This window comes from Hippocampus comes, unplaced genomic scaffold (assembly GCF_001891065.2).
Source record: "Hippocampus comes isolate QL1 unplaced genomic scaffold, H_comes_QL1_v1.1 scaffold132, whole genome shotgun sequence".
Classification (NCBI taxonomy): domain Eukaryota; kingdom Metazoa; phylum Chordata; class Actinopteri; order Syngnathiformes; family Syngnathidae; genus Hippocampus; species Hippocampus comes.
In genome coordinates, this window is record NW_017805467.1 from 4,082,676 (window position 1) to 4,100,758 (window position 18,083).

Here is an 18,083-nt window from a genome sequence, read left to right on the forward strand (position 1 = left end):
TATATATATATATATATATGTAGGGAAATTTATGAAAATGTATGGAAAATGTCAGGAGTTCACGCTACAGTGATATCATATCATGAAAATAGGCCATTTAGATGACATGATGACATTATTAGATGGATGCACTGGTGATTTCCTCAACTCAAACAATTCATTTAAACAAAAATTAACAACAATGATGGGCACACCACAACAAAAAATGTCAACATCTCAATAACTCGTCATGTGCCCTTGAGCATAAATTACAGCGAAACAACGACGTTTCATGCTGTTCACAAGTCGACTTATTGTCTGCTGAGGCACAGCATCCCACTCTTCTTGAAGGGTAGCCCCCAGATCATTGAGTTTCTGGGGTGCAGCGTTTCGAGCTTCTACACGGCGACTCAGTTGATTCTACAGGTTTTCAATAGGATTCAGGTCTGGCGAAAGTGCAGGACATTCCATTTGAGGTACAACAGTCTCCAACAGCCCTTCCCTGAGAATGCAACGTCGATGAAATGGAGCATTGTCGTCGATGAAGATGAAATAAGGCCGATACTGTTCATTTAGGGGCACAATCACTGGATTAATAAAGTTATTCGCATAGTATGGTCACAAGTGTAGGGCAGTCCTGTACCGACTGGACACACCTGCCCACACTGTAACCCCCCCCCCCACTACCACCACCAAAAGCTCGTCTAGTGACAACAGTGGCTGATGCATAGCGCTCTCCTTGATGTCTTCAACATCATTAGCGGCCATCATTGATGCTCAATGCGCATTGACTCATGTGCCAGAGAACATGAAGCCCACTGATTCTTCGTCCAGCGTAAATGTTCCCTGGCCCATGTAGAACGATGACGCCCGGTGGTATGGTGGAGGTACCCTTGCAGGTTATCTATTTCTCATTTCCCATAAACGCGCTTGGAGCTGAGTGGCATTCATCATCTGGTTTCTCAGGGCATTGTTCACAATGTAGCAGTCATCAGCATGCGATGTGCCCAAAGGACATCCACTTCTACATCTTTCTGTGACTCTTCCAGTCACTCGGTATCTCTGTTGCAACCTCCTGATGACACTCTGTGACACTCTAAGCTCAGTGGCCACTTGCGTCTAAGAACGTCCTGTTTGAAGCATGACAATGGCAAGGTCCTGTTGATCCATTATTAGGTGCCATCTTGGTCTCATTATGTCAAAATGTGAACAGCATGATGAGGACGACTGTGTAAACACCAACTTGAATTGAACCTGGACATTTATTGGTTGAGTCAAGGATCAAATGCCTGTTGTATAATTTTCCTTTAAGCTCCTCAATGGCGAACAGCAACTTGTGCAAAAAGTACGAAAACATTTAACAGCTGGACATGTGCATTCAAAAGCTTGGAGAAGGTCACATTAAGTTCACCTGTAAGGGTTTGGATGCTCATCCTGAAATCTCACCCAAAAGCCAAATATACCGTATTGGCCCGGATATAAGACGGTGTTTTTTGCATTGAAATAAGACTGAAAAAGTGGGGGTCGTCTTATATTCGGGGGTCTAGACGTTATACCCATTCACGACGCTAGATGGCGCCACATATCATTGAAGCGAATGCTGAACTTGACTCCCCAGGCCAAAGCGAACCCCTGTCACGAAGAATAAAAATAAAAATAGCGGTAGCACGAAGAAGAAAAATAAAAAATAGCAGTAAGAAAGAAAAGAGAAGAAAATAATAGAAGAGATAACAGAAAATGGAGAAACGTAGCGACAATCTGGAGAAAAGTGGGTCGAAGATTGGCCAGGTTAACCGGCAGCTGAGGAGAAGTCATGATGTAATTTACATTTCAAAAACCAGAAGCCATTCATTTACGAATGTGATTGCATTTTAGTTTACGTATTTAAATGTTCAGATATTAAGATTTGAATGAGGCAAAATAACATGCTTTTCTCTCAAATATATTGTTATAATCATTTGTTTCAGATGTACTGTAATTATTTTCTGTATAAAAAAATAATTTGGTGTTCAAAAAGTCTTTTTTCAAACTTGAGTCTTGAAAAAGAGGGGGTCGTCTTATAATCAGGGCCATCTTATATTCCGGCCAATACGGTACTTAACATTTTGTGACTAGTGTGCATTTATATAAAACTACATTATTGATTACTTTGTACTTTTACGATGACAAAACTGCCTACACAGAAGAGAACACATAGCCATCTGACTACAGGTACGCCATTGAAGCTTTTTTGATCACAGTACCATCTGCTGGAACTGGCAGGAAGTTACCTGATCTACCTTTGTGCGTAGCCTCATGTCTGTTTGACTCACACATGAGTTCAATTGCTTATGATAGATAAATTATTAGCTCTTTAATTTTGTTTAACTACAGTCTTCCTGTTTACGTGTTAGTTTCTTGCCCAACAAATAAGTGGCATTTATTGTTGAAATAACAAACTTGGACAGCCCTGAGGTTGGATTTTTCACAGAACGTTTGGCATTAATAATGACAATGCCACAGGGTCGATGAAAACTCTTCAAATCAAATATATACCTTGCGGTTAAGATTTGCCCGTGAGTCGTCCTTTTTCCGATGAGGGGATGACATTTGTCTGAGCAGTTCCCGTTTTGCAGGTGGCAGGTTTTCCTGCTCCATGCTCTCCAATTTAAACCTCCTCCAGTCATTGATAACACCCTTGGGACCTTTTGAAATATTGACAAATAGTAGTTAGTTAGATTTCTGCATCAATATCAAAATGTACTGACATGAGAAATCGGTTTTCTGTCTTATATAGAAATGGTGAAGTGGGGTGCAAACTGGATAAGACTGGATAAGAAAAAAAAAGATTATTGCTCTGCTCGGGTGTTATCCACACATTACCTGTCAAGAATCTGTGTTTACATTACTTACCATGGAAAGAGTTCAGAGGACTTACACAGTCACATTCATTTTCAATTGTATTTGACACACAATATTTGAGTGACGGCCATGCGAAGCCCCCATCCATCCACCCATCCATTTTCTGAGCCACTTATCCTCACAAGGTTCACGGATATACCTATCCCAGCTATCTTCAGGCAGTAGGCGGGGTACATCCTGAACTGTTTGCTATCCAATCACAGGGCACACAGAGACAAACAACCATTCACGCTCACAACCACATCTAGGGGCACTTTAGAGTGTTCCATTAACCTGCCATGCATATTTTTGGAATGTGGGAGGAAACAGGAGTACCCGAAAGGGAGAACATGCAAACTCTATACAGGAAGGCCGGAGCCCGGAATCAAACCTTGGACCTCTGCACTGTGAGGCGGATGTGCTAAACAGTCATACACCGTGCCTTCTATGCAGCCCCTTAAGTTTTAAAACTAAAATGGTTTCAACACTGATTCACTCACCCGTGTGGGTTGCCGTTTCTTCCAGGTCAATCTGCTCACACATGGTTCTGTGTAAAGCTGCAGAATTGGAATAAATTATGGGGAAATTGGATGGTGGTTGGAACAATAATACGTGTTTTATATGCAAGACCATATGGCATTAGTGATTGGATAGTTTTGAAAATATAGAGTGGTTAACGAAGTGATTCCCATGATATTTAATTAAATTAATGCTGTCTAAGAGGATTAGTTGACTGCAGTGGGTCTCTCTGTGGCTTTATTAGTCCTTTTAGACATTGTTCTTTTCAAAAGAATATATCGTATGTTCAATCACTTTTTCAAATGAATAAGAACAATATATGCCGCCATTTTGCTTGAATAGTGAACATTGCATTTAAATCATCCCATTGTTACACAGTTTACTACTACTGGTATGTTATATACAGGTGTGAAACCTAGTGTCAATATCGCCAAAGTTACAAGCTTTCTTACAGTATATCTCTGAATCGAAATGGTGGACCTTGGATTTTCACGTCCCCATTTGACTAGTAGATTGATTTGCTCAATTAAAACCTCACTGGATCAAATTGTCATGAGGCATTGTTTCAATTAGTATCGCCTTCTTTTTTTGGGTGCAGTCGTAAAGCTAATCTGGGCTGATGGTCTTTGTCACTGGGGGAGATTTGTCTTGATTAGTTCTTCCTACAACACGTGTTCAAGACATGGGTGAATGTTTCATAGTTTAATTTCAGGACGTGCATGTGTGTTTGAAAGAAAGAGATACAGAAAGAGATACACAGTGAGTTCTTTCGGGAAAGATGGTCCCATGACACAGTAGCAAAATAAGTTGCTCTTTGTTATTAGATTTTGTTGTAGACTGTACTTTTGAACTCATTTCACATAATTTCTAGGTTATTCAAATCTCTCTGTATGATACTCAAGTTAAGTCAGCTCTAAATTTTAAATATAAAGTAGTTGAATGAATAAGTGGAAAAGAGCAATTATGCTCTTCAGAATAAAAGTGCAAAAGTAAACAGATAGCCTACTTGATAAATACATCTACAATAAACTTCATGAACAATGTAACAATGTACTTAAGTGGAATTTGAAACATTTTTTTCTTACCTTACACAACGATGTCTTGAAGCTGTGCACGAAGTAACCTCACAATGGTCTGCGCTCAATTTTCTTCACACAATTGTCTGTTGCTTCTTGGTGTGTGATTTCGCGTGCATGCGTAGGTTCTATCCAGCCAATGAGCAGGGTCTAATGGAGATTTAAAAAAAGACGCTGTCGACCTAACGGAAATAGATCCTAAGAGGATTTAACTTCAGGAATAAGAAGCCTCTACTTGATACAGGCCCAACTCCCCGAGAGACAGAGAGAGAGAGAGAGAGAGAGAGAGAGAGAGAGAGAGAGAGAGAGAGAGAGAGAGAGAGAGAGAGAGATATATAAAACTATTTCTCTCTATATTTTCTGTCAAAAACGCCTTACTATACATAGTCGTTTTTTCGGCTAAAAACGCCTTACTATACATGGTCGTTTTTTTCGGCCAAAAACGCCTTACGCGTGTACTGGATAAAGGAGCAAATGCGCGAGAGAGAGAGAGAGAGAGAGAGAGAGAGAGAGAAAGAGAGAGATATTAATCAATATTTTCCTCAGTATTGCATCTGAGTTGGGGTTGCCTTTGGGTCTTCCCCTCTGGACACATCAGGTCCTAAAACAGAACAAGTCACAACAGTTCACTGAAGGAAGATTTAAATCTTGACATTTTCAAATGAACGTTTTGTTTGTTATTCAGTGAAGTGTCTCCCAGGCATTCCACCATTCACACAAAATCAACACATGATGGAAATATCTTACAAAACATCAAGTACCTTTGGCTAGGGATGCTTCATCACATGACTTACCAACACAGAAATCACACTGTTGTCCCTGTGCTGTTTCTAATGCTTTTGACTCGATTATTCGACGGCTCTCATTACGATGCAGGACAGTGCTACGCCACTGCAAACTATAACACACATTTTTAAATGGATAGCTCTCAGACAGTGTCATTTAAAAGCGAATAAACACACATTTTAGCTTTGCCAAGTTGGACTATTTGATATTTGATTGCTTATATGTTGTCAAAATGATGTGGGCGGTTGGAATTGTTTGACTCCTGTGTGTCGTCTTTCTGCCCCTTTGTGTCCTGCATTTATTGGCTTAAAGGATTAGCAGACTTTTTAAATTCAAGCACACAGAGGAGCGGTGCACGTCAGGTGGGGTTTTCGTCATCTCATACTCTCACTAAGCGCTCAATGCTTAAAATGGAATACTGTACTGCAGTTTATTTAGCAGGGTATGACACAAGACCTGACAGTAGTGAATAAGCCTGACTCTTTCTTTCTTTGGATCAGTCTCCCTACACCAATAAAACTTACTCTTTACAAGATATTTGTATAGATGGATGTTTTTTTGTTCTTTTTTAATCCCAATTGTAACTGTGACTGTCTCTTTTGATCATAGATCAATGAACCACCTCTTTAATGTTGCTACTGTATTATTTTTTTTCTTTATATTACACTAGAGGTCAGCACTTGGCCTCTGTGTGTCAGAGCTCAGGATATTTGTCCACTTTTTTGAAAGACATGCAACAATTTCTTAGTATCTATCTATCAATCTATCTATCTATCTATCTATCTATCTATCTATCTATCTATCTATCTATCTATCTATCTATCTATCTATCTATCTATCTATCTATCTATCTATCGAGTCCCAGTGTTGGTGAATATTTTTTTTATCTTAAAGACTGTCATTCACCATGAGGTGTTCACAACTCTCAATTCTAACAAAGTCCAAGCACCCATGATAAAAATTTCGTACAAAATTTGTTTATCCTTATACTGTAGACTCGAGGGATCGGTATACTGTACAATATTTTTGTGTTGCCCATTGCTCTTGCTCTCTTGCAACATATTTTAAGTATTTGTATCATTTCAAAGGTTTTTGTTTTTTGTTTTTTTTAAATAAGTGCCTAAGATATGTACTGTAAAAACATGCCTAGGGTTTATTTAAATAGGGTAGGCCTATTTCTACTATATCCTCCTGACTACCAGTAGTTCAAATTTGTCCTCTGTAGAGGACATTTGTGAACCTAAATATCTCCCACCCAGTGCCTCCAATCGCATTAACTCCTTTTGTTATTCTAAAGAGGACATTCAGTGCTTTCCAATGATACCAAATTTGTAGGGGTTAGAAAAAGTAAGAAAATGGCTTCCCTCAGTGCAAGCACTTTTTATGGGAAGAGGAAAAGTAATACTTTTTATCGACCACATTTTGTCTTGAAATGCTGTTGGCATTTTAATTATAAGACTCTTATGAACACGTTAAAGTGTTGTTTGAGTTGTTTTAAGTGTATTTGAGCCTGTTTAAAAAATGGAGTGGGATTTCAAAATTTTTTTTGGAGGAGTCCAATTACTTCACATAGATTGGGGAATGTCAAAATAAATGTGATTGGACAACATTTTTTTTCCTGGTAGTCAGGAGGATATAACACAGATTTCACCTATTGGAAGGGGATGGAGGTTCCTATCAATTAAACAAGAATATTTATGTTGAAATAAATAAATAAATACATAAATAAATACACACCACGGCATTTAATGGTGCACTTTTTAAATGAAGTTTTTAATTTACTTGTTGAGAATATGAGAAATGTATCCCTAAATAATCATAGTTACCTATTCAGTCATCTTGAAAAAACCCTTATTATTTCTTTCTGAGCAATTTGCTCAAACCATATTATGTAAGGCTGTAATTTTCCTCAGACCTGCTGAAGCTGAATTTTCCCCCTTTCTGATACATTTACTGTATCACCAGAGCAGAGAGGATTGAGATCCTTCCAATGTTATGGCAACTCCAGGCTTTTGCAGTGCTATGGGAGATAGTCCAAAATTCCATTCAGCTTTACATGACGTTCTCCTCGGCTGACTCAGGAGTTTTCACACCCTGGAATCTCACATGCAGAGAAAATACATTTATTTCTTTTAGTGGTAATGTTGTCTTTATCTGCTTATCGCTGGCATCGGGCTAGAACTTTCTAAGTCACAATTTAGTAAATTTCAGGTTTTACACAAATGTATACTATTGTTCAGTTCATGCATGTAGGTGTTTATTTATAGATGTTTATTTATTTACTTTTTATTTATTCATATAAATTATTGACCAATCTCAAGTGTTGAAAATTATTTGCTGTCTTTGACATGCAATGTTGACAGTTGAAAACCAAAACTAGCATTTTTGGGGTCTCCTGAAAAGTGATGATTTTAGAGGTGTGACTGACGGTGCAGAGGTAATTGGCCCCGGCCTTGCTGTGTGGAGTTTGCATGTTCTCACCGTGCCTGCGTGGGTTTTCTTTGGGGACTTGGGTTTCCTCCCACATTCCAAAAATATGCATGGCAGGTTAATAGAACAGTCTAAAGTGTCCCATGGTGTGATTGTCAGTATGAATGGTTGTTGTTTGTCTATGTGTGCCCTGCAATTGGCTGGCAACCAGTGCAGGGTGTACCCCGCCTACTGCCCAAAGACAGCTGGGATAGGTTCCAGCACGCCCGTGACCCTCGTAAGGATAAGTGATTCTGATAATGGAAGAATGGATCGATGACCGATGGCCAGCCGACACCAGCAATATATAAGTTTGCGTAAGTGTGTGAGCCAGGGGCGGCTCATCAGTAAAAGGCCTCAGGGTGCTGCTGTCCTGCTCAGCTAGAAAGGGGCAACAATTAAATTACAAAAGTGAAAATGAAATATGAGAATAAAATACTTCAAAATATGATGCAGGCTAAATAGTGCAGTTATTGATGAATAAAACGAATGAATTTCGTCCTGGTGTCCCAAACGATGATGCAACTTGCCACACTCTCATTAGTTTGACCCCTGCATATATATATATATTGAAGCCATTATTTAGCTATGTGCATTATCAGCTTGACAGTATAATTTTAAACAGACACATTTTGACTTAGGACGTGACCTCGCATTGAACCTTATGGTGTGACCTTGACATAAACTACCGTAGTGGCAAGACTAATGTGGACAACTTTGCAGATGAACCTCAGTCCTGTTTGAACAAGCACCAGAACAGTTTCTAATTTCTAGGTAAACAAAAGTACTGCAACAGCTACTTGTAAACAAACGAGCTGTGACAGCTTTTAGGGAAAACGAATGTGAAATATCTATTGAAAGCTATGTCCTGTTTAGAGTATATAAGATTTGCCTTGGGATGTTGACCCTGCGCATTTGTGCCTTGACCACAGCCATTGTCTGTATCGCACTTGTGCCCTGAACGTTTTGATAAAATCTTGAAACGACTTATCTATTTCGAGGCTCTGATTTCACAACTCAACTCAGCCCGAATTCAAATGAATATGCGGAGGACTCGGAGGATGCAGAGGACGGCGAAAGGATCCCGCCGACCACAACATCCTATCCCTCCCTGCCACCTTCCCAACAAAATATAAAAAAATATATATATATATATATATATATATAGTAATTTTGTCTTCCCATATTATATTTCTCAACTATTTCAGGCTGAATTGCTCTCCACTAGACAGAGAAAGAGAGAAATTCCACGAGCTACTACTGATGTAACCACAGGAAATGGTTCAGTAAGATTATAACAGGTACTGACCTTCAATGCAAAAATATATAGTATACTCTGCTATAAATAGATTTAGCATATCAATAGACATCTTCTTCTTCTCCTTTCGGCACGTCCCTATTCAGGGGTCACCACAGCGAGTCAGTAATTTCCATCCGCCCCTGTAAACCGTCCTACCAACTTGCATGGTCGTCTTGGCAAAAGTTTTACGCCGGATGCCATTCCTGACGCAACCCTCCCCATTTCTCCGGGCTTGGGACCGGCACTGGGGAACAGTGCACCCCCAGGGGAGGGCACTGCCCCCCAGCGGCTGGGTTAGCATATCAATAGACATCAATCTGCTTTTAATTGCTTATTACAGCCTTTGTAATTGAGAACAACATAGGACTGACATTGTCTTTTCTATTCAGATCCTCAAATCTGGTGGTGAATAAAGGCTCATTAGTGGTAACTGAAACAAACAAACAAAAAAAAAACATTTGCTTCTCTGGTCATCATTTAGTAATGGTGACACAATAACCTATACTGTTTTTCGGGTTAGTAGTTTGGTGCCTGGCAACGAGGGTATCATAAACATGACTTGCTCTATCGTGTGTATGAATCTAGTCTTGTTTTTTTTTCAAGTATCATCTGTGAGCAGCAGGCATGTGTGCATGAATGAACATGTCAGAACAGCTCACATGCATGCATGATTACAGATTGTATCATAGTCATCCAAATATTTTCTTGGAACTTGGATTGCAGTCAGAAACCCATTTAATTTGTTGCCTCTTCCTCCACCCTACCTATTCTTACTGTGTTATTTTAAATATAAAATTCACATTGTGAAAAAAAAATTTCAGAGTTTGAACTCCACTATGCCTAATGTGCCTGTAATGGGCAGTATTTTTCACAGCCCCGCTTTGTTCAGCAGAAATGTCGGTGCTGTTGGACAGTCTGCGACTGGATGGATGGATGGCTTGTGGAGCCGACGATGAGAAGAAAGGAGTGTCAGTGCAGAGCCCATTTGCGTATGTGGAACTGGGAGTCGCCGCTTGGAATTGAAGCAGATTTACATGGGACAGGAGATGTGAGCCAATCTCTTTTTTTCATCAACAGATGCTACAGCTTCTTGTTTGCTTTCAAACTTCTTGTTGGCTTTCAAACTTAGCTTGTAGCAGACGTGTGCACATTTTCAGCATGACGTCTCTGACCACTGGTGAAAGGACACTTTGATTCTCTCCTCTTTTATCTATAACTGCTGAAAACAACAAAGCGTATGCAGAAAAAGTGGTTAAGATTGCATGACTGTCTGTGTTTTATGTGTTGTGTTGTATTATTTTGTTATTTTATGTTAACTGTTCTGTTGATGGCAGCACGGGTACCCTCAGCGGCTCTCCTCTCTCTTGTGGTTGCACTGTGGTTGAGAGGAAAGAAATTTCATCTGTGCTGTAGGTTGCACATAGAGCATATTTGACAATAAAAGCTGACTTGACTTGACTTGACTTGACTTATTGATGACGATGATGATGATGATGATGATGATGGTAGAAACTTTATGACAGGATAGTTTGATTGAATTTCATTGCACAGATGTGATGAACAGTTTCACTCTCTCCACAAAGTCCCTTTATACATTGTTTTCAAGTGTTCATGTATTGTTCATCAAAAAATTAAGTAACGTAAGGGAATGTAAGTTCAGTATTGGAACTAATTCATCAACATTGTTCAACCAAAAGTAATATTACTTTGAGGCCCTTACTTTACTGCTTTGAATATTCAGCGAACATGTGACATACAGTATGTGTTTTGTTACGTCACTGAATCCATGCAGTCCACTGGGAGGAGCTGCAGGAGCACGAACACAAACTATAGTAGAAGATTGCACTTTGCTTGATCAGCATGTCTCCAGGGGAGGCATAAAGGGCAGAAAAGTGATGGCATGTCGGAGGTCTCATAAATTGGATGATCAGTTTGCGGCACTGAAGTGTTTTTTTTCATGTAGCTCCTCAACAATGCTTCTGCATGCCGATAAGAAATAATAAGAATAAGAAAACCTTTATTTGTCTCAAAATGGAGAAATTCCCAATTTACAGCAGCAAAGGAAGAAAGTAGAAGAACAAAAAGTATAGGAGCTGCTGTAAAGGCACTGTATACTATGCATTTTTATAATAGGAGTGAGATTATTATTATTATTATCATTATTATTATTATGATTATTATTATTATTATTGTTATTATTATTAGCAAAGCTCTCAATTTACCGGTCGATCTACGTCCCAACCCTCATCTATTGCCACGAGCTATGGGTCGTGACCGAAAGAACGAGATCCCGGATGCAAGCGGCCGAAATGAGTTTTCTCCGCAGGGTATCTGGGCTCTCCCTTAGAGATAAGGTGAGAAGCTCGGTTATCCGGGAGGGGCTCAGAGTAGAGCCGCTTCTCCTCCACATCGAGAGGAGCCAGATGAGGTGGCTCGGGCATCTAATTAGGATGCCTCCTGGACGGACCCGACCCCGGATAAGCGGTGGAAAATGGATGGATGGATGGATGGATGAATGGATGGATGGATGGTTATTATTATTACTACTACTACCACTACTACTAATAATAATAATATTAGAAGAGGTCACTTTTGGATTTCAGACCCATTTCTATTTTGCCCTGCCATTCCGAATTTAAAAAATAAAATAAAATAAAATAAACACCTGCTCTGCATTTTTTTTAAAAAAGGCATCATTAAAATAGTATTTTCTCGGGCAATTTTGGATGTAGAATAAAAAATCTCATGACTTGATATGATCCCGTTTTTTTTTTTGTAATTTTACATTTTTAAAAAAGGAAGGAAGAAAAACTTTTTTCTCCGAAAATCAGATTTTTGGACAGTTGTGAGGCATAGCAGTGTAGGGGTTGAAGAATTTTTGTATTTACTTGGTATAAAATAATGAAGATAACAGATCACTTTATTAACTGATGAAAGGGTGAACATGGACAAGTATGCATCATTTTTCAGGTTTTTAGTGAAAACGTTTTTTCATGCACTATAGATACAGGTAATATATATCCACTAAGAAATAAAGAAAACAAGTAATAAAATCAGCTACTCCGGCAAAACTCATAGGCTATACTGTAGCAGAAAAACTGTACCATATGGTGCAAAATGTGTTGTACTGCAAATACCGAGCAACCTGACTTGACAGTTCACTAGTTGACAGACAGACTGTTCAAACTGACATCAACACTCTTCTGTTGAAAGATAAAAGCAGATTAGGTTCTGGCTACCAAAATAACACCTCATCTACACATTTTTTCGAATTGCGCCTTGTTAAAATGACTGCCCAATCCTAAATTACAGAGGTGTACTGTACCGATCATTTTAAAAAAAGAAGTAGATATCTCTTACCATGCTACCATTTGCTTTGTCCCTTTCTCTCCATTTCACACTCAACATCGTGAACTGCACTCTGTGGTTAATCTACAAAAACTCATGGGCAAGACCGCGCCATATTTTCACTCAATGCTCACCTTAAATACCACCAAACCCATTCTCTGTTCCAGCAATTAAATTACTTACCGGTACCCAAAAAATATGTTCTACTTTTGGTCGATCGTCATTTCAAAGTTCTGTCCTAAATGATGGGAATAAAGTATGGCCAAAAGTTAAATCACCACATTCATCCTAATTTAAGGATGTTGTACAGGCGGGTCAGTGGTTAACTCGTTGATCTCACAGCACAGAGGTACCGGGTTCAATTCCAGCTCCGGCCTTCCTGTATGGAGTGTGCATGTTCTTCCCGTGCTGCGTGAGTTTTCTCCGGGTATTCCAGTTTCCTCGCACATTCCAAAAAACATGCATGGCAGGCTGATTGAACACTCTCAATTGTCCCTATGTGTGAGTGTGAGCGCGAATGGCTGTTCGTCTCTGTGTCCCCTGTGATTGGCTGGCATCCGGTTCAGGGTGTCCCCCGCCTGCTGCCCGACGACAGTTGGGATAGGCTCCAGCATGCCCCGTGACTCTTGTGAGGATAACACGGTTCAGAAAATGGATGGATGGATGGATGGATATTGCACATAACTGTTTTTATGCAAACAAGTATTGATGGCGCGACACTGAGGGATAAAGAGAGAAGTAGGCGCATCAGGAGAGAGATACAGTTGAATGATATCAATGAGAAGGTAAATCAGGGGTGGCCCTGTGACGGAGGCTCTGAATCTGCAGTTAGGAGTATATAGATCAAGAGGAAGCCCAAAGAAGATGTGGAAAGATAATGTACATCAGGATTTGTATCCATTCCAAACGGAAAGGCATATTATGCTGAAAACAAGACTTCCCGAAAGATAAAGACAAAGGCTTAGTACGAAAAGGCACAAGTCAATGGAATGTCAACATTATGCTAATCATTCAGCATTAACCGAATAATACAATTAACTTTGTCCAAGCCTATCAAAAACTACACTAAATTTGAGTGCTTGGCCCCAGGCTAATGTGAAAACCCATGTTTGTGTTCATCATGCTCAATATTTAAAGTAGGAAATAGTCTCAATTCGAAACCAATCGTCCTCTCAGACGTGAACTTCCTGCTAAGGGTTCACCGCGTTCTTCACTTCCCCTGTAGTCAGTCTGTTCGAGCCTGGCTTTGGACATGTGCGTGGTTCCCTGTAGTGACCATTGAATCTCATGACTCACCGAACACCAGTGAGGATTTCTTACAATCATTTGTTTTTATTATTTAGGAGATGCCTGACATCACAGAATGAAAATTTCGTGAATGGCAGCCTTAATGCTCTTCAATCAATTACATAAAAATACCAAATCCACCAATTTTACTACATCAATATAAATTTCCAGTGAGCTGCTTTTGTTTCCTGTGAACTCTGTTCAAGGAGGAAGTAGACATACAGTATAGCTAAACAATTGTTGGACCATGTCAATGTGAGGGATCCTTTCTGACAATAATTTACACTCTATTTCTTTTTTCAGTGATTTGAAGCAATAACACGTTTCTTCCTATGATTTGGGAAAATTTTATCCATTTATTATTTGTAAAATTACAATCTCATCAAGTTCCATTGAAACATTCATACACGTTATGACCAAGCAAACAGTAACATTGCAGTGAAATTTGTGAAAAATTGTTAGTAACCACGCAAAAAGGTTTTCAGTATGTTACTATAACTAGGACTAAAAAAAAAATCCATTGCTTATAAAAGTCTCCACTTTAGTAAACTGTTTATGTTTCTTGTTTGGATAAAGTTTGCGATAAACAGAAGTGGCCAGCTGTTTTAGACCAATTTATTTAAGACTTGCTGGCAGTGTGACAGAATGAATTTGTATAAGCAATGTTATTATGTTTATCTGAAGTGCAAACAATGTCAAGTGCTGTCTTTCACATCGTAATATTGACATCAACACATACCCTATTTGCCTCAAACAACAGAAGGACAGTTTTGCTTCACTTTGATATATTTTTTTAACCTATCCCCCTGACATGTTATGACAACACAGCACAGAATGTCATGGAAACATTTGGCCAGGTAAGGCTTGGCAAAGGTTGCGGGCGGTGAATACATGACCGTCAAGATCTGCAGTTGCATAGTAAAACACTAACCTCGTTGTTATTGCCCACACATCATTTACGAAATACGTCTTATTAGTACAGTGAACCTGTTTTTATAATGCAATCACTAGAATTCGAGTTGCATTTCGAATAAATAACCAATGTACAAATTACCCTTAAGCATTACACCAATTTTACTCATTCCAAAAAAATGCAACCATATGGAGAACATACAATATAATCTAATATAACAAACGAAATAGTCATATACAGGATAGTATTATATTTGAATTTATGGACAAGTGCCTGTGAATGTTCTTTTAAAAAGGATTCATCATTACCTAATGAATTGCTTTGAATTGTTCTCCTTGCATCACACTGGAATTTCTGATGTGATTCAGCTGAAGTAATGTTGTGCTACACCATTATACTGCCCTTGACCTTTCATCCATTTCCAATATCTATGAATCAATGTGTCATAATGCAATCACAGTTATTTTCAGAGAACAATGAAGTAACATTCGCTTTGGTGACTAGAATTCATTCTATTGGTTTTCTTCTGACTCAAGTTCTCACCTGAAACCAGGTCGCCATTCTTATCTCACTTCTCATCCATCCATTCATCCATCCAAGTAGCTGGCCAGATTTTTTTTCCACAAAAGAATAGAACACCATCTCTGACCCATAGATGTACATGCATGCGCACAAGCGCGCACAAATATGTGCATGAAGCACGGGCACGTAATCAAGTTCTTCTACAACCTGCCTTCAAAAGAAAACTGCGAATGATCACTTTTCATAAATTCAAATGGTGCTGCTCAAGGTCGACATAATCTGTCACACGCGGATAAATCTGTTGACATCAAAGTTAGTGTAGGCACACATTGAAATGTCACATTAAGCATGGCCTAGCTAGACACTCAATAGTGCCTGGGCATCCTGAACGAACCCTGTTGAATCAGAGCTCAGAAAGCAAAAAGTTCAATGGGGAACATGTGTTACATTTTCCAAAAGGGAAATGTAAAGACTAGCTGTAATAGTGGAAGCACGAATGCCTGAAAAATTATTCACCATCTTTACTTGGGGTTTTCCTCATATTTCTTCACACCTTTTTTTTTTAGCTGCAGTTGTGCTCTATAAATACACTTGAGATGAGTTGAGTCATCTTATGTTGGTATCAGTTCCAAAAGAACATTTCATTCATTCAAGCATAACTGGAGGTACACTGTTGTGTTTTTGATGTGAGTAAAACAGCATTTATCGAAAGTGATCTATACAAGTGGAATGCAGGTAAGCAATAGTGGGAGAGGTAAGCAAACAGACATGACAGATATTCAAGGTGTGTGAGTCCCAAGTCACCGGATGTTACTAATACTGGAAACTAGGGAGACACCAAATCAAATAGCTGACATTCTCAAGTCAGTTTCAAGAAAGTGGAACACAAAGAACAATGTCTTTCACTATTACGAGTCAAACTTAAAAAGACATTTTTTATTTATATAGCGCTGAGGGACTTCGCATAAACACTCCTCACATAAACCCAACTGAAATAGTTCTGAGCTGCGAAGAGAAAAAAAGCCTTCTCTCTAGAGTAGAAATCTTACTCCCTCTTGTTTTTTTGTTATTGTAAAGCAGACCTGGGCATATTACGGCCCGCGGGCCGGATCCGGCCCGTTGGTCTTTTTAATCCGGCCCGCCGAAGGTTGGTACAGTACACAATTAAGGTTCGATGTAAATGATTGCATTCATTTCATTTGGACGTGTAATGACAGGCATTTCAACGCCAGGTAGCGGAATTACTTGAAGTTGCAGAGCACAGGGAGGGAGAGGAAGACGATACGGAAGCCTGCAGTCGCGCTAACTCAAGTAACTCCGCTCGATACGACGGAATACGTGTGTCTGCGGCGCAATTTACAATCATTGGATTCAAAACGACGACACGCAAGTGACTCTTTATTGCAGTGAGTTTTACTGGAATTGCGAAAATTTTTACGTCCTGTATATCATGGCAGCCAAAGGAAGAGGAACAGTCATGGCCGCGAAAGTGAAGTGTATCTAATTAAACGAAGCGGGTTACAAAGTACGAAACATTCAGGAGACGCTTGGAGTCTGATAGACTCAAATCTACGACACTTTGCAAAACGAGAAAGCGATTCTTGCTCAGTCCAATTCTGGGTGTTTCCATGCTCAGAGTGAATTGCATGCGGCTCGACGGACAATCGAAGAAATAAACGTTTCTTGGAATGGTTTGACTGTTATCGTGCTAAAAACTTTCCGCAAACTGGACCGCTAATAAGAGAGAAAGCGAGTTCCATAACGCTAACTATGGGCATTGAATACTTCGAAGCGTCCTGTGGCTGGCTTCAAAAGTTCGAAGCACGACATCAGCTGAATATACCACAGTTGTTTCACTGTTCTCATGAACAAAAAAAAGTATGGTAATACTTTAATGCTTTTTCTGTAAAATAACTGCACTTTCATTGTCAAGCAATAATACATACTCTTATCAGCTTCTGTTAACAATGTCATTAACTTATTTCAACGTAGAAATAAAACTGAAATCGGGAGTAGATTTCTAACTTTTGGTCCGGCCCTCCACAATATTTTCTGCTTTTCATTTGGCCCCCCCGGGAAAATAATTGCCCACCCCTGTTGTAAAGTGTCCTTGGGTGTCTTGAAAGGCGCTTATAAATAAAATGTATTATTATTATTATTATTCATGAAGGTGATCTCATATTGTAGGTCTGACTTTCAGAGAGTCATTTTCTGTCAGAATGAGTTTTTTGTTGAGCAGATTGCATTTAGTTGTGCATGTTGTGTCTTTTTTCCTTGTGTCTTTTTCGCATATCTTGATCGTTAGGTTTTGTTTCCCGCTGTTCTCGTCAGCCTGGTCACTTGTGCAAACCAATCACTACTCATGCCTTGTCCAAGTGTTCCTCGTTGTCTCATCAGTTTGCTTGTATTACATTCCCTGTTTTTTTTTTCAGACCTTGTCATGAGAACGTGACAACAAACTGGAGGTGAAATGCAACAGAGGTTGTGAGTCAGCTCATCCCGTCGGTGACCTTTCTCCTGATGTATATGTCCTTGTGGATAAATATTGTAAATAGTCTTCCTCCGATTCCTGGTTGTATGCCCCAATACTTTAGTTTATGCTAAGTATTAATATCTTGAACATTCAGAAGATGGATCGTCTCCGCCTTCCACAATTATACTGGATATTTGAAATTTCATGTTTACCTTGGAATTACTGCTTTCCCACAAACGTTACTTCGAAAAACACATGAGACACATCAATGAATCATTTTAATTGGAATCATCTCATAGTGAGGTCACATGTTCACCCAGAAAACCTTGAAGAAGTGATTTGTATGAGTGCGTCAAAACTCAAATGACACCACTGTGATTTACAGAAACAATTACATCATAGACAATGGCATCTTTCCCCAAGCAGAATGAATGCCGCCAATGACCTCACATAGAAACCTGAAAAACATGCGCGCACACACACACACACACACGCACACACACACACACACACACACACACAGTAGGAAAT

The 18,083-nt window shown here is 39.3% G+C and overlaps 1 protein-coding gene across 2 annotated transcripts in view; it reads right to left on the reverse strand.

Moving 5' to 3' along the window:
- pdcb (phosducin b) overlaps positions 1–4,697 on the reverse strand; it is a 6,464-nt gene extending 1,767 nt beyond the window's left edge. Inside the window, exons 1-3 of one of the 2 annotated variants that reach the window (XM_019875400.1) lie at positions 4,464–4,697; positions 3,360–3,406; positions 2,515–2,663 (exon numbers count right to left, since the gene is read on the reverse strand). In XM_019875400.1, coding sequence (XP_019730959.1) covers positions 2,515–2,663; positions 3,360–3,402 — 192 coding nt within the window. In that variant the 5' untranslated portion in view covers positions 3,403–3,406; positions 4,464–4,697. Of the gene's footprint in view, positions 1–2,514; positions 2,664–3,359; positions 3,417–4,463 lie in introns of both variants that reach the window. The other variant, XM_019875401.1, reaches the window with a different exon arrangement.
- Between the last annotated feature and the right edge of the window lie 13,386 nt (positions 4,698–18,083).